We start from the raw sequence: 21236 nt of genomic DNA, 5'->3' as shown, positions 1-21236 counted from the left end.
GATTGCTCTAGTCACCTTAATTTCTTAATTTTACAGTTTTTCAAAAAGCAGAATTTCACAATTCAATAAAATCAGCTCATGCAAGAAAACATGATTGTGAAGCTTTACCTTGGTTACTTTTATACCCTCTGGAGACTTGGGGGGGATTTTTCCTTTGAAATTAGAACTTGACTGGAAAGCATCATTAAATTAGTGATTGTTTTCATGTGGAATGAAGTGTTCCTCACTTAGTAAGGATACAGTGTACTTAGAGTTACACTGTAAAAAGTTTAATGCTGACTAAGTTAGCATGCTCCCCCCTTTTTTGCATGCCCCCCTTTTTTTGTTATTGAGTAGTTCAGTCTTACCACAAAGAATAATTTTGGCCAATCCCCTTTCTTGTGAATTCTATATTTAGTTACAGGTATTGAGCTGAGGGCTTCTTCAGCACTTTACATTTAGAGCAAACTTACTGTTTTTATTATTATCAACTACAGGGGAAATTAAAACATCAGAGTAAATACTTATATCTTTTCTTTCTTATACAATATTTAATACCCAAATCTAATCAGTAACCTGCCACACTTACTCTGAGTCTTTATAAACAAAGCTACCCCAAGTATTTGATCCTAGATTTGAGGGCATTTTATGCGTAACTCGTGACTTGTCAAAAATGAGATGTATAAAATAATTCAAAACCTGAAAATATTTTAGTCAAAATACTGAGTTATCTTTTGTCTGGTTTTACTTAAATGATAAGAATGTTCAGAATTATGTGACAACAATTCCAAATGGATTTCTTCTTATCTTTTCCAGTGTGTACAAACTTTCTGTTTTTGTGGAGAGAAGCTACTTCACCCCAGACTGTGAATAGAAATAGGGGAAAATGTCTTTCCACTTAAAGAGCAAGAAGGTGCATTTCCCATGTAATATGAGACTTCATTAACTGAACTTGTGAGCAGGTTACATGCTTTCTGCAAAAGTTTTTCTTTTGCTTTTGCAGTAGTTTTTAGACATGACTGTTTTTCTAGATTAAAATAGATTGTAACCTTTAATATAAAAATTTTAGCACCTAATGAGTTATGGTTAGTTGGCAGGATCTGATAAAACTTTACTCCTCATGTCCTTTTATAATTAAGAATAAGTACCTAATAGACATAAAATAATACATGCATGAGTTAGAAAGCAAAGCAATACAAGAAACACTAGTCCCACTATTAACCATAAACATAGACTGGTACTGGTACCTTTGTATACCCTTCTCAGAGTATCCAAGAGTTTTTACCTCTTATTCCCACCAGCGGTACATGTTATCAGTAACCTGAGGTTTATATTAATTATTTTCCACTTAATATTCAGCCTGCTTATTATATAGTGTAACTTTCCTTCCCCATCTTTTCCCTTTAAAGTATTATTTTTTGAGATTGAACAAAAAACATGTGTTTATAGTTCATTTCACAGATATACAGTACTTGACTATCTGTAAGTAAGTTACAGTTTACTGAGTATACCACTGATGGATTTTTTTCAGTTGTCATTTTTATATTACAAAACTGTTATGAGCATTCTTTCTTATATTTCCTCACGCCTATGTGCACATATTTCTATAGAGTCCTCTTACCCTTCTCTTAGTGTGAAAAACCCTCTTTTATTTTTACATTGAGATGTTAGGAATTTACCTTAAAGAGACCCAAAGAATTTTTGTGACTTAGACATCTGTGTTCTAAGAACTAAGTAAATATATTAGGTAAACATAAATCACATCAGGTTCTCATACACCCTTTACTCACCTCCATTATTATTTAATACTGTTAACATCTTAGGCAACCATAGTTCTTTTATCACAGCTAAGAGATTAACAATTGATATAATACTATTTAAAATACCATCTGTATTCAGATTGCCCCCTTTCTACTGTTGCTCTTTTCCTCTTTCAGGATCCAATTGTATTTAGTTAGGATGTTTCCTTAGTCTCCTCTAATTATGACAGTTTATTGCTCTTTCCTTGTCTTTCATGACCATCACAATTTGAGAGTAATGGTCTCAAACATTTTAATAGATTCAATCCTACAATATATATTTTTTTTTGTCGCAATTAGCTTGAGACTGCTTTTTTTGCAAGACCACCTCAGAAGTAGTTATGTTGTGTATTTGTCATTGCATCATTTCAAGGGAGTACATATCAACATGACTTAGTACTGGTGAAGCTCCCCTTGGTATTTGCTAGGTTTCTATATTATAGCGCTACTATTTTTTTGCATTTCAATTTAAAAGAGACACGAAGTCTAGTCCATGCTTAGGAGAAGAATTAAGCTCCACCATCTGAAGGGAGAAGTATTGAAGAGTTTGTGGATATATACTAAAATCAGCACAGTTATATATCTGGAGGGGAGGTGCTTTGAGGATGCTCTTTAAAGTTAATTTTATTATTCATCTGTATATATTTCGTCTGTGTATATTGCTCGCAGTACATATTACTGTGGTGTTCTAATAATGATTATTTTTTCCTTCATCTCTTAATACATTTATTAATTGGAATTCTCTAAGAAAGATGTATCCCTTACCTCCAACCCCCATTTATTTATTTATTCATTCTATAATTTATGTCAATATGGACTCATAGGTATTTTATTCTTTGAGTTACAATTCAACATTATTGTTACTTGTCTGAATTTTTTTCTCTCTCCAAATAGTAGTGTTCTGGCCAAATGGGACTGTTTCAGGATGGGACAGTTCCTTCAGTGTTTTTTCTAGAACTTCCTTTCTGGCACAGACCAGTATGTTCTTCATCTCAGTCTAGAATCAGCCATTTTGCTAAGGTTCAGTTCTTTTTATTGGAGGATGGCATTTAGAAACCAAGTTGTGTCTTTGTGTTTTTTTAAGTAAGTACCTTGAATGAACATACAGCCTTAGGTCAGACTATATTTATCTTAAGTATTTTTTCTTTCCTCTTTGAGAGAAAAGTGAGATTAATAAAAGTTAACTCGTTAACATTAGCAGTAATGATTAAAATAATCAGACATATTGACACATATTTCTAGCAATGAGAAGTAATTTTAGCATTTATCTTTAGAAGTTCATGGTATTTCTGTAGGAAAATTGTAAGGTGTAATTTATTTTTTCAGTTCTATCTGGGATATAGTTAAGAACAATAAAGCAAGGATAAAAGAAGCACCCTTTTAATTTTCAACCTAAATCCATTTACACCCACACTCAAACTTTATTACTTCAGGCCTGCACTCAGACTTCATTTATTTTTATTCATACACAGCTCTAACAATGATGGTTAACTAGTTTCCAAACTCCTAGAAGACTTAAGCCAGCTTTTAGAAGAATTGGTGGGGGATGCAACTTTTAAGCACAATGTCAGCATGAGAAGAGGCATCTGACCTCTGTTAAAGTAAGGAGAGACAAACCACACACCAGGCTCTTTGCCAGCAAGGCAGTGCAGAATTCTATGCTAAAGGGTCAGTAAACTGGTTGAGTGTGGCTGTAAGGGCATTATTAGGAGTATATAGTACATTAACTGTTCATAACAATCAGTTTGAGTCATTAAGCAAGTAAAGTTGGGTTTTTGATACTATTTAGGAAGCTAGGGAAATGTTGATACATGTTGGAAAGATGTTCATTAACCTGGTAAAAGGAATATTCTGGTTTCAAGAATAAATCTTTTTCAGCTGAGCCTTTTTTTCCTTAAGAATTATTAATACGAGCCAAAGTTTTTGAACATATATTCCTCCTATGTATTAAGGTCATATCTGAAAATTGAGTCCTCATTTAATCTAATTATGCTAGCTTTGTCTTCCCTCACAGTATCAACCTTTCACTTCTGATTTTCTCTCTTAAAATTTATATCATTGGTATGGCTGTCATTGTTATGCCAGATAATTCAATTACTCGAAAGATATATCAAAGGTTTTCTCAAAAATATGTATAAATGTAATTTTTGTGTATTTAGTTATAAAACAAACTATTTGAGGAAGAAGTAAACATCAAAGAATGAAATGGGATTACTTAGTTTTTTAGAAAATATCTTAAAGCTAACAAATTTCTCTGGTCTGCTTATATTTTCCATTTTTTTTTTTGTTTAAAAAAAATACTAAGTTCTGGCATGTAAAAAACATACATAATCTTACAGTTTTGCTCCTCGCACTTGTAGGGCCACCTTCCTCCAAGGGAAAACCTGTTGTTGCCTCAGAGTGGCTGTGGATGCCCAGTGGAGTCACTGGGGAATATAGTTGCTGCAAAAAAAGATCCTCTTAACCCTTTCACAGTGGAGTAGCAGATAAGAGAATGTAGCAAGGTACAGGTATGTTTAGCAGAGGTTAAGTGTGGGAAGAATCTTAAAAAACAGATTCTAGGAGAGGGGACAATGAAAGAGAAGGGCCAGTTAGACCAGTAAAAGATAATTGCGGTAACTCATTGATTATGTCTTTCTCTTCTTTCCTCTGTACTGTCTTTACAGTCCTAAAATGTATAGGGTTCTGATGCAGTAAAACAAATTCCTGTTGGAGTTTAGCAATTTCTGGCTACCTTTCTGCATAAGAGAAGAGGCAAATTGGTTTTAACCTCAAGTAGCGGAGTTCATACTAATTTGAAGGGTGATGAAAAACATTTGTTAATAAGCTAATGTGTTTGACTTATAAATGTATGACCATTTGCTTTTTTTTTTTCTCTCCACAATTCTGTAGCCCGAACACTAGCCACATTATTCATTTCTTAGGTTTTTTGTTTTAAATTGGAATTCCCTTGATCATACAGCCAATATATTTATATTTTAGACAACTACAGAAACTTGTAGATATTATAATTCTGATAAAAGAAGTAGACTGTTATATTTTGACTTTTAATACTTTTATCTGCGTCAAATATACTTTATGATAGTCATTGGATCACATGCATGATAGCATTATTGCTCATATATATTTTTAAATTTCTATTAAAAACTTGTTTTTAATTATTCCTATTTCATCATTTGATGCCCATGTAGGTTATATTTTAATAAGCCCCCTATTCTAAAGAATGCATAATACAAGTACTGGTTGCCCTTGGTACTGTGCCTTCAACCACAATTCCAGATACTTCTTGGAAATGAACTGAATATACTTTTAGATAGAAGTCAATTTCATTGTAAGCCACAGGGGAAACTATATAAACTATATAAATATTTATATAGCTTGAATATAAGTAGTTGTATTTTGGTTGATTTTGACTAGTTCAGAATCGGAAGACTTAAGAGTTTGAGGGTCCGTAGGAAGACCTGTTGTGGGGTGAGGATGCCAACCCATCTCACATTGAGGTTGCTTGTAACAGATCTACAAGGATGCCATTAAATTAAATAAATTAGATAACAGAACAGGGATCCTGAACTCAGAAATACTCTACACAAATTTGTGCATATGGGGCCTTTTCAAATACTCTCACCCCCAAGAAAAAGAGAAGACAAGGAACCAATGATCTGGTTGGTTCTTAATCCTCCTTTTGCACATCTGAGAATGTGGCCAAAGTCTCTGAGTCAAATGCTAATTAGTTGCAGGGCTGGGATTAAAACTAGTCTCTTTCCCATCAGTTCTCATTCCATTATACTGACACTCCTCAGATAGCCATTTTGATTCTAAAACACACTAAATCACTATGTAAATAATTGCTATTTAATTAACATTCTTTTACATTTGAAGCCTTTCTTGTTAAAAATGTAGTCAAAAACTTGATGCAACCGTTGTCTGTTAACCTATTTAAAATATATTTTATTTATTAAATTTATATTCTCACATCATTGTTAATTTGGGGGCAGTGTTTGATTTCTCCTCTCCGGTCCCCATCGTTCTCCCACCAGCATAGCACCGTGGCCTATCACCCTAGTACCTTGTAACCTATTTTAAAATACTAAAAAAAAAAAAAAAATAATCCTAAAATTTGGCAAGGTTACATCTTATTATAAATGGCCTTATTTAGTAACTATTTGATAATTGAAAGGAAAATTGTGATTAGAATTCTGTGCCAACCAGCTCTTGTATTTTACTTATTCTTTCTAATGTGTTACCATCAGCATCATCCAACAGAAATGCACTCCTAGGCTACAATGGAATATTTGTTATAAACACTTCTTTCAGAAAAAATAAAGCAAAATATACTATTTTTAATGCTAGTGTATATTTTTAAAGGCACCTTTAGGGAGACTTTGAAAAAGTAACATGTAACAGGGTTATTATCTACCAAAAGAGTTTTAATTCTCACAAATTGCTCTAAGTGCCACCGAGATCCAATTAATCCTTCCTTTATGGGGTATCATACATCTCTTCAAGGATATGGAGAGAAAATATGATAAACACTTATTTTGACCACTATGGATAAATAGTGTGTGATATTATGGGGAGTCAAATATTCATAGCTATTTCTAGTTGAGAAAATGCCAGATGAACATTCACTTATTACTGTGGTGCAGATAACAACATTGATGTATTTTCATTTGTGTTGCATTGTAAGAATTACTTTCAACAATAGATTTACATTTCCTGATAAATAGTTGGTATTTTAATAGTAGATGGGGGAGGGAGGTATTAATGATGAGGCACCTCTAGCTTATAAGGTGGGTTTAAGCTCCTGGAGAAGTCATATGAATGCCTGTCAGTTGTGTCATGCTGATTTATGATTTCTAAACTAGTTGGGTTGTTAGTTGTCTAGCAACCTGATTGCTTCTCTTGAACTTGTTTTCATATTTATTTCCTAAAGCTGCTATTCTAGACCTTCTACTACCAATCTACTTTAAAGTTCACATTAGTAAAAATAGAGATCAATAGGAGTTCCTTTTCTGTATGAATTCTTAGAGCTGTTACTCTGATGTACATTCTGAATCTCCATAAAGGTGGTCCTAGATGCAACTTAATTGGAAAATAATATGATACTTGGGAACCCCTGGCTTTTGATGAATACCTGTGAATCTACATGGTAATAAGGTATCTACAGACTATCTTTTGTATTTATTTCTAAATCCAGTTCAGATCTTATTCTTAGCAGTGAAATTGCCAAACAATTCATTGACTTATAGGAACTGGAACCTTTTGTTTTTCATGCCTGCTTCCCTGGAGACCTTTTACATTGCCTGCTACCAAGTTAGGGAATTAAGGAAGTGGTGTTGAATGGTGTAGTTCATGATGTTTCATAAAAAGAATACATCTTTTAGGGGGTGTGGTGAAAGTAGACAAGATGATAACATTTGTTGCTTTCCATGTAATAGGATTTCCTTTTATGTTTCTATATTCTATAATTTAAACATTTTGCATAGATTTTCACCTATATTATGACTAAGATTTTTAAAAATTAGATTTAGATTTTAGATACAAAGCCCAACAAAAAGGTATGCTTTAAGAATATCAGTTGCAGGGCCTCCCTGGTGTTAAAGTCTCAGCACTCTCAATCTGTTGCCAGCCACTGTGGGCATGACTTCGAACCCTAGAAATCATCTAATAAAAACTGTTTCCTTTATTTAATAAGGAGAAAATACAGGGAACAAGAATAGATATCAAGTAACTTCCCCATAATGCTATCATTATAAAATGGCTGCAGTTATTTATTACCACAAGCCTTCTTTCTTCCTTTTCTTACCTTCAGTGCTGTAATCCATTTTCTTCTCTGGAGTGACACTGAGTCATGAGGAGGACTGGGCATCCATGGGTCAAGGAATGTTCTGTTGCCAGCCCAGTCAGTAGGACAAAGCTGCATTGGATGATGCTCAGAGTTTGGTGTATAGTTATTGCCAGTTTCCCAGAACATGTGCTGACATTATTTGGCAGATTTGTATTCAGGAAAACTTAGAGTTCTTTTTTATATTTTTGTAAAGGTACTTTTTCTTCTAAGTGATTTGTATCTATTATAGAAATTTTAGAAAAAATACCTTCCTGAGATCAACAAAAACAAATTAAAATTGATCTCTAATAACACAGCTTCAGTATATGATGGCAATATCTTAGTAAGTTTCATCTACATTTTGAATAGATGGACTGTTCCTTTGCTTTTCTATTATCACTATGTACCTTTTTAGCTAAGGCATATTCATCTTCCTCACTCTTTTTAAAGATACACACATAGAGCAGAGAGGATTTCATCACAGTTGGATCTCCACAGACAGGAAAATAAGGCAGTTCTTTGAGATTCTCCGAAGAAGGCAGGAGTTCTGACTTCACTCTGTCAGACCATAAATTACTGAACATGAAAAGTTGTGGTCACTTTATCTTCCATAACAAGACTGCAAGTTGCTACTGCAACTTACAACTTTCTGTTAGTTTCCCCACTGTGCTGACAAGGTGGACTAGAGTTGTGAAAATAATTTTGTATGCCTTGACATGGAAGGTGGCAAACATAGGGATAGAAGTGGGTATTTTAAATTTTAATGGAGAGATTTTTTTTTCAAAAGCTAAAGTTAAAAATTACTGTAACTGGGCCCTCCCTGGTGGCTCAGCAGGTTAAAGCACAGCACTAAGAAGCTAAAGCCACTTCAGCATGAGTTAAATCCCCTTCTGCCCTGGAGGTGATTCGCATGGCGCGGCAGACCTCTCCTGACCTGCCCACTGCTCCCCTTAGTAGTGTACTTCGAGGATCTGCCTGTTCTGCTCCCCAGCCTGTCTCTGGTGAATCCTCTCATGGCCCCTGCACCTCTGGACTGTACCCCAATTCTGTATGCACAAATTAATAAACCTTTAAAAAAATTACTGTAACTTATTGAAATTGGAAGTTATTTTGTGACAAAATTAAGTCTTAAGTTTTTTCTTTTCTGTTTGGAATCCAACCACTTTTTAAGAATGCTGTGTAAGATGGAGTCAGTTTTGAAAAAAATGCTTGCAATTTTAATTTGGAAGTATGGCTGTATTAGAGTAGAATTACAGCAACTTAAATCTTGTCCATTATTGTAACAGAAGTGTTATCATGCTGTTGGAATCCTGGCATTTCCAGCATTGTTCACTCACGCATAATGGGCTGGGGTTCTAGTGCACACGTTGAAATGCTAACCTCCAAGAGCATATCACATTTACAGCAATGATGATAGCAGTCATTCCATAAAAGAAGTCCTTGTGGTGGTTTACATCTGTTGTCAGTTCTAATCTGTATGGCAGACTTGCAAGGTAGAGTATTATTAATCCCCTTTTATAACTGAGGGTATCAAGGCTAAGTTTTTTGCCCAGGGTGAGTTAGTTGAGATGTGTTGGAGTTGAAGAAATTTCATGATATATAGAAGTTTCTAATTCTCTGAAATTTTACTTTATCTGTTACCATGTTTTCTGTTGTTCCCAGCTTTCTTAAATAGGATACTCTTAGTGGTAGGCCAAAAAATGTGTTATTGAAATAGTTGCTTTTTTATTATTAATTGGATTGTTTTGAATATGCAAAGAACCTTCCGTTAAAGAGTCCCTTGGGTGTTGTAATACAATCTCTCTCTTTTTTTAAGATTTATTTATTTATTCATACAGAACTGGGGTATAGGCCAGAGATGCAGAGGGTGAGAGGATTCACCATGAACAGAGTGGGGAGCAGAACAAGCAGATCAACAAAGTATGCTGCTGAGGGGAGCAGCGGGCAGGCAGGAGAGGTCTGCCACGCCATGTGGATCTCCTCCAGGGCAGGCAGGGATCGAACTCATGCGGAAGTGGCTTAAGCTTCTTAGTGCAGTGCTTTAACCCGCTGTGCCACAAGGGAGGGCCAACAATCTTTTTAAAGGTAAATACTCTGATTAGTAATTTCTAAATTTTTATACTTTAATTTAGGTTTGTAATGAATATTTTACTTAAAATAGGATGGTATACCCATGAGTTTTAACAATTATGATAGTAATAGCTTTCTTCATTTATTTTCAGTGCTTTGGTCAGTTTAATATCCTATATTAGACTTTTTGAGATGGGAAACACTTAGTTTACATAATCTCGAAATTGCATGTATTCTTTTTATCAAGTGTTGTATTTGCCTAACTGTTCTGTTTACTGTATAAATACATTTTGACTAGAGAACCTTGTATGGGCTATTCTAATCTTGGTCATGCTGCATGTACCAGCAGCAGCACTATCACTTGGATAATGTAGTCTTCGTTATGCAAGCCAGCCATGTGATTCTGATGCTCACTCCTGTTTGAGAGCACTGAGCTATATACCAAAAGTGTAAGAAGATGTGTGCATTTTCTGTCTAACAAGTGCTGCTTAAGTGTTTCTTCTGGGCCAGCCCTCTGTGACAAGGATACTGCAGACCTCTGCTACTACCTCAACTGGTTTCAGAGACGAACAGGCTCTTGAGATAGTCTCTAGTTAAGTTTAAAGTATCCTGGGCTTCAAAGCAAAGAATTTAGTTTTTAACTTCTACTGTGCAGGGCAGACTTTGTTGAGGGAGAATCCATGAATTCCTTTATTTGACATAATTATAAGGACCTGGCCTGATCAAGAGCTGTACAGTATCCTTGGACTGTATTCAGAGATCAGGTTCCTAAAGTTTAGCAATATTACTCAAATATCTGTCTGGATCTGTTAATTTGCCTCATCCTTTTAAGTCATTTACTTTATTTGTACAAGTTTATCTTTTGGACTTTGAAAACCCATGTCTTTGCCAGTCATTTAGAGACCCACTTAATTAATCATAGAGTGCTTTCACTACCTCTCTGAGAGAATTTCTTCATCTGTAAAAGGGGGGAGTATGTGATGCCTCCTTTGCCAGGATGGTTGTGAGTTGAGGGATCATAGCTTCAGGGTGTAGGGGAGTAATTTAATACCAGCATTCTCTCTTTTTGGCACTGGTAAACAGAATTAGTCTCCAGAATTTGTCCTCTTTCACCTATGTTTCTAAAGCAAAAGCCAAGCCTTGTTTTGGTTTTGCTGTAAGCACCAACAGGAAGTAAACAAGTAAAAAGGATCTTTATTTCCACCACCCAAATAGACCTGTGCAAATAGACCTAAGAAAAAGTTGTTTAGAGGTGCTAAGGATTTATTTTTGGTTATCAAAGGACTTCAACAAACTTTTAATCTGCACTTCAGAAGTGAGGGACCCAGGTGAGAGGCAAATGAGGGAGGGGGAAAAGTGGGGCGGTAAACTGTTGCAGCAGCACTGGGGGCTATGTGGAAGATCAAGGGCCAGTTGCCCTGCCCTTTAAGATTAAGGCTGAAATGGCTTTGCTTACATTAGAAAAAGGTTGGTCAGAGAAAGTGGAATTCAAAAATAGAGACAGCTAATTTACATTTCTAAGTGCCTTGTAGGTATTAAAATTTTGCAAGTAATGCAAGTCCCACCCAATTCACCTTGTGCCCCTTTCGCTGCCCACTCAGAATTTGATACAACAATGGTTGTTTACCTCAGACATGCAAGTTACAATACAGAAATCCATTCTGGAAAATTACCTGATGATAATGGTGGTGATGGGGAACTCTTGTGTCCATCAGGATTTGGGATGATTTGAAGTGATGTGTTTGTTTGTTTTATTAAATACAGTGCATTCCCTTTAAAACACAATACTCCCTCTCGGCATCCATTGCAGATAGCCAAATTACTAATAAATCTCTTTCATAAATTATTTGAAATAACTATCTAATGCCACTCAGTTATTCTGCTCGTATGAATCCTTGTATGCAATAGTGCAAGAACCTAAATTAACAAGAAAACAAAACCAATACTGAACAGAATGCCTCTGGGGACTCTTGGTTGGGCCCATCCAATGCATGCTTCGTAAATTTTTATGTTGTTTATAGGGTGTGCTGTGGTTTACAGTCTAGTCTTTGCATTAATTTCCCATTGTCTTCCTCTCAAATATTAATGAAGTGTAGGAGTGAATATATGCCAAACAGGCATTTTTAAGGTGGACTTAAAAGTAAAGCTTTTCCTTTTGAAAAATTTTTTGAAAGATGAAACTGCTTCATCAGTGATTGCCAGCAAAATCTTTCAAAGTGTTTCTATAAGCTGTTTAAGCTTAGTATTAGAAATTAGGGTTCCAGGATTTAATTAGCCAGCTCACAGGATGCAGTCTGCTTTAATTTAGGATCTCCCTTTGAGAAAATTACGTAGTTGAAGAAGGAGCATCACATTTTAGACAAGATGGTTTTTTTGAATTGAATTTATTGCCTCCATCTTGGGCTCTTGTCCTCTCTGTACTGCTGATCTGGAAATTATGCTTATTAATTTGAATGAAAACTTTTGATCTTTAAAATGATAATTGCACATAGAATGTTGGATTGGGTTCAGTAATTTACAGACTTGGGAAAGGTAAAAGACAGGTTCTTGGGGTGCAATGATTAACTTAACTGTTTTACCAGGGGCACAAGTATTAGTTACTAGACATTTAGCTAATGTAGAGGTTTAGTTAACCAATGAATACTTTGTTATGAGAGTGTTAAATGTTAACACTTGTACATTTTAAATTTAGCTCTAAAAGATACAAAAAAACCTTTCAGAACCCTTACCACCCTTTCAGCCATAACATTACATTACCTTGGTTTCTGCCTTTAATTTCCCTGGGGGGTTCTTTTTATTTAGGAAAAGGGTGAAAGATGTATTTGTGTAGGTGCTACACCGGTGCTTCTGTTAAATTCTTTTTCAACAAAGAATATGGTACTTGAGCACCTCATCCACAGGTTGCATATTTCTGAAAAGAAGTGCCTTGAAAGCAGTCGTTTTTAGTTTTTGCTTCATGACTGCCAGTTTATTTTAGCTTAGAAGTTTTCTAGCTTTTTGTGTTTGTAATAACTTTTTAGTTAACTCAGCAGATACATGTATATGTACAAAACAGCCAGCCCTAAGGAATTTTTTGTATATTTTTACACACCTGTCCTCCTAGCTTGTTACCATGGGTCTCCTTGTCCCCTTTAACATGCAGCTAACATCTAACCTAGAGACAGAAAAATCACCTTTAAAGGAAAGCATATTTTAGAGTATCAGTGAAGCATTAAATGTTCATTTTCTAGAAACTTTGATTCTCACTAACGTGACAATAGTGTAGATATTTGACTATGAGTTCATGTGAGAAATTTGCCTCTGTAGTGTTTCTTTACTGAGTCTCATTCAGTGTTGACATTCTGTGAGATCCAAGTGCAACTTAAGCCATTTTAAGGACAATTTGAAAAGAGGAATTATTTTTTCTATTTCTTAGCATCATAATAGCAAGTCTTCAGATTTCTTGTTTTATTCATTATTGAGGACCCCAAAGCCCTTTTTCTTATGAGGCTTATACCCAACACTTGTTTGAAATTAAAACTGAGAAGAAAAATTGGAATATTTGCAAATAATAGTAATCAGCTTGTTAACATAAATGGCATACCTTTATCAAAAAATAAATGTAGGCCTATAAACAAAAGAAATGTTTTAGTGAAAAGGGTGACATTGTTAATACTTAAAAATGTGTAATGAGACAACTAGATTTGCCTGTCTATGTTCAGACTGTTCAGTTTGTTGTGAAACTACACATCAGTGGAAAGCTAAATGTATACTCATGATAGAGAACTTAAAAGGCCAGTGACATCTAGGTATTGTGGACAAATTTTGAACACTTCATTAAATTACCTCTTTTTGTGTTGGGAGAACTTAATAGGAAAGTCGGGGAAGAGCTGAACTGAGCAAAAGTGTAATTGAAGTTTTTTGGTTTTGTAGTCAAACAGCAATGATCAATGTAGTATTGGCCTGCTCACTTACTTAAAACATTCTCAGAGGCTATGGTTATTTTCCAAGCTGCCTCCCAAGTGTAACCTCCCTTCCCCCCAAATTTCAGTAGCATAGAAATAGAAAGTGTTATGGATGAAGGGAAAGTATACAGTATCCCTCCCCTGTTTCTCCAGCTGGGAAGGGAAGGAAAAGCAAATAAAATTTAATGAGCACTTTTACTATGTGCTAGGTGCTTTACATATGTTACTTCATTGGAATCTCCAAAACAACTCCAGGAGATATATTTCTAGCCACATTTTGAGTTGAGCAAGACTCAGAGAGGTCAAATAATGTGTCCACGATAAACAGCATTTAAGTGACAGAACCTGAGACAAAGTCTATTACCAAGACCTATACAACACTGCCTTGTTTTTACTTTTTCTTCAGTTCTTGGAGACTGAGAATGTGAATTGCTACAGTTTTATTGTGATGGCATGATGATAAGACAATTTGACTGCCCTGTGAGATTTCCTTTTACAGGGTTAGCTACCTTTGACATGATAATTTTGTAAATAAAGTAAGCATAAAAAATTTTATGTCATTGCGTTGTATTTAATTCTTTCAAAATAAAATTTTTCCACATTTTACCACAGATACCGTATTACCTATTTTTGTGTCCTTTGCTATGCCATATAGAACAGCTAACTATCGCAGAAGATTTTGCATTTGTAGGCCTAAAACAGATGCTCATCAGATCAGGGTTTGCCAGAATTCCAGAATGGCAAATCCATTCTCAGAAACACTATTTTATTTCAAGTCACCCAGAACCTAAAGAGGGAAGGCTATAGCTGAGTGTGGGGAGTTAAGGGGGTGGAGAAAGGAAGGATGTCTTCACATCCTCTAGGGATTGTTGAAGGGAGGATATTCCTATTGCTACTCTTCTGGGTGCTCTGGTACAATTTAAGACCCACAGAAAGTGAGTTGGTGGAATTTAAAGGTTTCTCGTATTGGAGAGGGCGAAATATACAACACAATCTGAAGTGAAGCTTGATGGAATTCCTACATATTGACTCAAGTGTGACATAGTGTTGAAATGTAATATACCAGCTGGGCCTGTGAGTATGTAATTCTCTTGTGTTTCAGATAAACTCTTTCACCTCTAGCATTGTCCACCATTCAATCTAACAGTAAAGAGGAACATCCCCCAAACAAATAGATTTCTGAGTATCAAACAGCTGCCAGAAAGCAAGATATATTAGAGGTGCAGCTGACCTAAGGGTAGAGAACCTTCCATGAAAACTTCTAGAAGTGTAGGGAAGTAGTTATCCTGATGGGTGGTAGTAGAGAAAAGTGACAGAAGAGCCCATTTAAGGAAAGAGTGCTAACTGTCGGTTGTAGGGAATGCTGCCCCCCCCCCCCCAATTAGTAAATACTGCATTTAGCTAAATGGCAGGGTAGAATACAACTTAGAAATATTTTCAATAAAAATGGTTAGAATTTCTAAAAATAACATAATAGTTTATTTTTACATCATTTTGTGCCTTTTTCCATCAGTTGTAGTCCCCGTGGCCTTCCCATCACCATTATCACCCATGTGCCATCACCATAGTCCAGTGCACTTCCCTCCCCACACCGGTTTTTGATCCCATTCCCCACTCCACCCCCGTAAAATGTCTCTGTCATATAGTTGTTCATTATTATTATTATTTTCTTCCCTGGTCCTTTATATTCCTGCTAGGAGTGAAACCATCCCATATTTTACCTTTTGTTTCTGGCTTATTTCACTAAGCTTGATCCCTTCCAGCTGCATGTTGCTGAAAAAGGTATGTTTTTTTTTTTTTTTTTTTTTGGTTGCTGAGTAATTTTCCATTGTGTGTATGTACCACATCTTTTTAATCCAGTTGTCTACTTTTGGGCTTTTGGGTTGATTCCATGTCTTTCCAGTTGTAAATAAAGCAGCAATAAACATGGGGGTGCAGGTGTCTTTTTGAATCAGTGTCTTTGTGTCTTTTGGGTAGATACCTAGGAGTGGGATTGCTGTGTCATATGGAAGCTCTATTTTTAGCAGTTTGAGAAACCTCCAAACAGTTTTCCATAGTGGTTGTACTAATTTGCATTCCCACCAGCAGTACAGGAGAGTCCTTTTTCTCCACATCCTTGCCAGTATTTGTTGTTGCTAGTTGTTTGAAGATGTGCCATTCTCACTGGGGTGAGGTAGTATCTCATTGTGGTTTTAATTTGCGTCTCCCTTATTATAAGTGATGTTGAACATGTTTTCATATGCTTCTTGGCCATCTGCATTTCCTCTTTGGAGAAGTGTCTTTTTAGCCCAAAAAATGCTTTTCCACTAAATGTTGATGAATAAGAGTTAAGATACTACTCTAAACGATTTTTTTTTGAAATTTGGATAGTGTTTTTCCCAGCTCTCTGATCATGTAACGTCTCTTGAAGAGGCTAGTAAGGGTGGTGCAGATGCCCTGCATGTGACCTCTAGTCATCTGACCATGGCACATCCTACAGCTCCATTCCCAAAGTTCCCACACCATAAAAATCATTCTCTTTCTTTATTAATTTTTATTTTATTTTATTATTATGTATAATTATATGTATGTATATTACATCATTCTCATTTTGTACATTTTTCATCTCAGTTGTAATCCCACCAATTCACCCATTTGCCATCACCAGAATCTGTGCACTCTTCCTGCCCCAATTTTGATTCTATTCCCCTTTCCACCCCATAGAATACCTCTGGTTTATAGTTGTTTGTTCATTTTTACTTTATTATATCACTTTTTTTTTCTTTATCTCTTACACTCTTGCTGTGACCATCTGATATTTTTCTTTTTTCTTTCTGGCTTATTTCACTAAGCATGATCCCTTCCGGCTCCATCCATGTTGCTGCAAAAAGGCATGAGTTATCTTTTTTGACTGCTGAGTAATATTCCATTGTGTATATGTACTACATCCTTTTGTTCAGTCATCTATTTTTGGGCATTTGGGTTAATTTCACATCTTTCCTATTGTAAATAGTAGGAACTTAAAACTTAAGGTAAACTTGTGTCTTGGAGGTTCTCAAAGGGATCCTCTTAAAGGTTGAGCCCTGACCTCTGGTATGATAAAGAGAAAAAAGGTGAAACTGAAGGGGTGGTGCCACAAAGGAAGGGTAATCTTCCGGTCTACCTAAGGAAAGGAGTGAGAAGGATTTTCTTCTGGCTAAACAAGCTGGCTGTAGCCATAGCTGTCCAGGAGGTAGGGGTGGGGTGGAGTGGGGTATTGTTTACTGTGGGGGGTGAATGTTTCATCTCTGAACCCTTTGTGTGCTGTGGCCAGATGATCATCTGTCAGAGGGAGGTTGTGGAGGATTTCTGTGTGGGTCTGAGTTTGGCTAAAAGGACTCTACTGCGCCATGTCAATTTGGTGATAATCTGTACTAGCTTTACTCTTTGAGAAAATAGTCTTTTGAGTAATTTAGATTATGGCACATGTGTGAGATTTAGTGGACTTTCCAGTTCCAACAGCTGACACTACCCATAGGCATTGCTGTGTTTTGAGGCATAAGTTGTGCATGCTACTGAAAGGATTATTAAGTAAAAACATTTCTCTGGTTGATGCTTGGAACTTCAGTGTTTATTGGAGGAGTCCACACTGGCTGTCTGGAGTAAAGGTAGAGGGAAAAGGGGAGGAGTTTGTTGTGAGGAAAGCTGAGCTTGTCTACTTTTTATTTTTTTTCTTAGGATTTTATTTATTTGTTCATATAGAACTGGGGTACAGGCCAGAGGTGCAGGGGTGGTAAGAGGCTTCACCAAAGACAGAACGGGGAGCAGAACAGGCAAATCAATGAAGTATATACACTGCTGAGGGGAGCAGCAGGTGTGTCAGGAGACGTCTGCGACACAATGTGGGTCACCTCCAGGGCCTAGGATCGAACTTGCACTGAAGCGGCTGTTGCTAGCTTGCACTGCTGCATCCTAATCCCTTGCGCCACCAGGGAGGGTCGCTTGTCTACTTTTTAAAGTTTTATTTTTTAAAGTAAACTGCTGATTTAGGGGAACATTTTTTGTATATGTATAATAATGATGGCTTATTAATGTGGTGATCTAACAATTTGCTATGGATATGGCAGGGAGGGAGCAATGCGAAACTTTTTTTTTTTTAATTAATTTCTTACTATCTTTTTTTTTTCTAAAAAAAAAAAAAAAGATTTATCTATCCATACAGAACTGGGATATAGGCCAGAGATGCAGAGGGTGAGAGGATTCACAAGAGACAGTGGGAAGCAGAACAGGCAGAATAGAGAAGTACAGTGCAGAGGGGCGCAGCTGGCAGGCCAAGGGAGGTCTGCCGCACCCTGTGGGTCACCTCCGGGGTAGGTGGCGATTGAACTCATGCAGAAGTGGTTTAAGCTTCTTAGTGCTGTGCTTTAACCCGCTGCACCACCAGGGAGGCCTGCAAAAACTATTTTAATGTAACTACAAAATAAAATCCAGTTATGTATATTGAATACCATTTATATTTAACCTGTAAAATGCAGTGGCAGAGGAAGAGGTGTTGAGTGGCATGAATGTTTCTACTTGAAAATAAAAGCTGTCATACTTTTTCTTTTTTGCTGTCAAGTATAACACATTTCAAAGAATTAAAATACTTTATAGTATGAGGGCAAAAACTAAATTATCTCTTCTTTTTTTTTCACATAGGTTTCCATTTGAGCGGCACAGTGACAGAACCTGCAATACAATCGGAGCCAGAAACTGTTTGCAATGTGGCCATCAGCTTTGATCGTTGCAAGATTACCTCAGTGACCTGCAGCTGTGGAAACAAGGACATATTTTATTGTGCCCATGTTGTGGCATTGTCTTTATATCGCATCCGCAAACCAGATCAGGTCAAACTGCATCTTCCCATTTCAGAGACTCTCTTTCAAATGAATAGAGACCAACTGCAAAAGTTTGTACAGTATTTGATCACAGTGCACCACACAGAGGTTTTGCCAACTGCTCAGAAATTAGCAGATGAAATTCTTTCCCAAAATTCAGAAATCAACCAAGTTCATGGTGAGTATAGGCATTCATTCTGTAGATTTCTTCTCTGGACTCCTTTGTGTTCGTATAGTCAACTTTTCTACATAAAAAAGAATTCATTCTGAATTAGGTCAGCAGCATTTTTCTTAGGTAACTGAACAGACCTTTTAGTTTTGCTCCTAAAACATCTATTTTGACATGTGTTATGTATCCCACTAGATACTAAAAGTTTTCCTACTCAGATATCTCTTGTATGTTTTACTTTTGGTGAAATTATATCAAATACTAGCTTTACCTTGTAGAAAGCATATACTTAGCCATTTAATTCACCTTTGTATGCTATATTCAGTAATGAATTACACATACTCAGGAATTTTTTTTTTTTTTTTCATTTTTCTTTTGAAATTTATTTTCCAAGGCTGGAAGTTTCTGACAGGATACTTTATACTAGGAAAATAAATTATTCTTAGAAAAATATTTACAACTTGTTTAGAGAGTTTAGGATATGAACATCATTATATATAAGAAACAGCAAAAAGGATTTAAGTCTTTCATTCGTTGAACATGTTATTTCATTTATTTGTAAACACATTTATCAACTTTATTTTGTGCATTACAATTACCTTGACTGACAGGAATGTATGTGCAACATTTTAGAACATACCCACCATCTATTTTATACAGTACATTAATATTGGATAAGTCATGCTACTGTTAAATTACAGGCTGCTGTGCTTTAACATTTAAACGTGTTTACAAATGTGTTACAGAAAGTGACCATCTTGATTAAGTAGCTCAGGGGCCCAAGATTTTTACCTTTATTTAGCTGTATTAATTTCATTGAGATATAGATATAGGGCTAGTCACTCAATCATTTTTTTTTAATTTTCTTTATAGTTATTACTTGACAGAGCAAAATAAATTCTTTTTAAAAAGAACTTTCTTTTTTTTTTTTAAGATTTATTTATGCATACAGAACTGGGGTACAGGCCAGCGAGAGGTACAGGGGGAGGTGAGAGGATTCACCAGAGACAGAGTGGGGGACAGGATAGGCAGATCAAGGAAATACACTATTGAGGAGAGCAGTGGATGAAAAGGAGAGGGCTGCTGTGTCATGTGGATCACCTCTGGGGCTGGCGAACAAACACACTGAAGTGGCTGCCGCTGGCTTGCAGTGCTGTGTCCTAAACCCTTTGCGCCACCAGGGTTTTTTTTTTTTTTTTTTTTCCTTTAAGGAAAACAGTGTAAGATAATTTCTTAAAAACTTAAAAAAAATTTTTAAAAATACAACATGCAGTGCAGGTTACCCCAGTAAAGAAATAGTACATTCAGCGCATGAGAGGGTTCCATATGGTCCTTCCCAGTCACAAGCTTCTTTCTCTTCTCAATAGAAATCTGGTGTCTTTTATATTTACAGTATAAGTCAACCCATCCTGTATCCACATTGCAAGAATTCAGTAACTACAAGTGACTAGTAGCTACCTTATTGGACAGCAGAGCTCTGTATTTGGCCATTCAACTGCCCTTGTTTTGAATAGGGTTGCTGTCCACATTTTCTTTAAGTATGCTAGTATCATAAGATACCTTCAACATGTGTTTTTCTGCCAGTAAATCTACATATACAAAGTTATTCTAATACTCCTCATATCAGGCAGGCTCAGCTTTGTTAGAGTATCTATCAGTATCTATCATAGGGTGTATAAAACATTTTTATTGATTTTATTGGTGGAGTCTGCCAATGTTAAACAAGGGAATTGCAAACAACTTTGTCATAGAAGCACCGCAGACCCACTGAAACACCCAGTCAAGGACTTTTTTCAAGTAGACTCCTGTTCTTTCATACCCTCTATTTTATTCTTAATCTTGCTGACTTATGAAAATTCAAGCCTATTTGTAGCTTCTTATTAAATTCTTCAGTGGAAACAGAAGAGGATATTTTTCAAACTTATGCTTCGGGAGTTGGGTTTTTTTTTGTTTTTGTTTTTTTTAATTCACATAATTTGTTATAGTCACTGTGTTCTCTAACATTTAGTTTAACCACAGGTCCCCACCATCAGTTAGTTCTTTGCTCGACATTTGTCCTATGTTTGAAGAGTAGCCGCCTCCAGAGTGAATGATTTTTTACATCTAAATGTGTTTTAAATCATTTCTGTGTTGAAATGGTGGGAATAAAGAAACATAAAGTTGGGTGCAAGACAGTGTTTACATGCCATTATACTTTTTTCAGAGAGTCTGAAATTAGAAGGAAAACATATTTAAGGAAATAAAAAGGACAAAATGCAAGAAAGCTTTAGATTCAATGTGATTTTCAAATAACATGTATAGAACAGCTTCAGTAGAGAAGTGAACTGGAGCAGCTTATCTTACCAGCTTTCTCTCCACTTAATTTATCATCAGATTTGTTCTCAGCCTGGAAATGGGCCAATTATTGGAACTGCCTTCCTGCCTTCTACTCTAGTGTGACAAGTAGTTAAAAAGAAGAGAGGTAGGAAGCAGGCCATGACCTAAAGTGATGAAATGGGAAATTTGCTCCCTGGAGGGTCTTATTTTAACTATTAAATTGATGACTTAGGGTAAGGGTTGGGATTAAAAATGTTTTGTATTTATTTGACTCATGGTCCTACCTGCCGACAAACA

At 36.0% G+C, this 21236-nt stretch overlaps 1 protein-coding gene across 1 annotated transcript in view; it reads left to right on the top strand.

Annotated features, from left to right (window-relative positions):
- ZSWIM6 (zinc finger, SWIM-type containing 6) overlaps nt 1-21236 on the top strand; it is a gene marked incomplete at its 5' end in the record, with an annotated part of 171344 nt that overhangs the window by 86729 nt on the left and 63379 nt on the right. The window contains one exon of the mRNA XM_012721770.1: nt 18276-18632. Within this exon, the coding sequence (XP_012577224.1) occupies nt 18276-18632 (357 nt within the window). The remainder of the gene's footprint in view (nt 1-18275; nt 18633-21236) is intronic.

This window comes from Condylura cristata, unplaced genomic scaffold, assembly GCF_000260355.1.
Source record: "Condylura cristata isolate star-nosed mole 26May11 unplaced genomic scaffold, ConCri1.0 scaffold00007, whole genome shotgun sequence".
NCBI classification, from domain to species: Eukaryota; Metazoa; Chordata; class Mammalia; order Eulipotyphla; family Talpidae; genus Condylura; species Condylura cristata.
The sequence above is the reverse complement of the archived record's forward strand: the minus strand, read 5'-3'. Positions and strand labels throughout refer to the sequence as shown.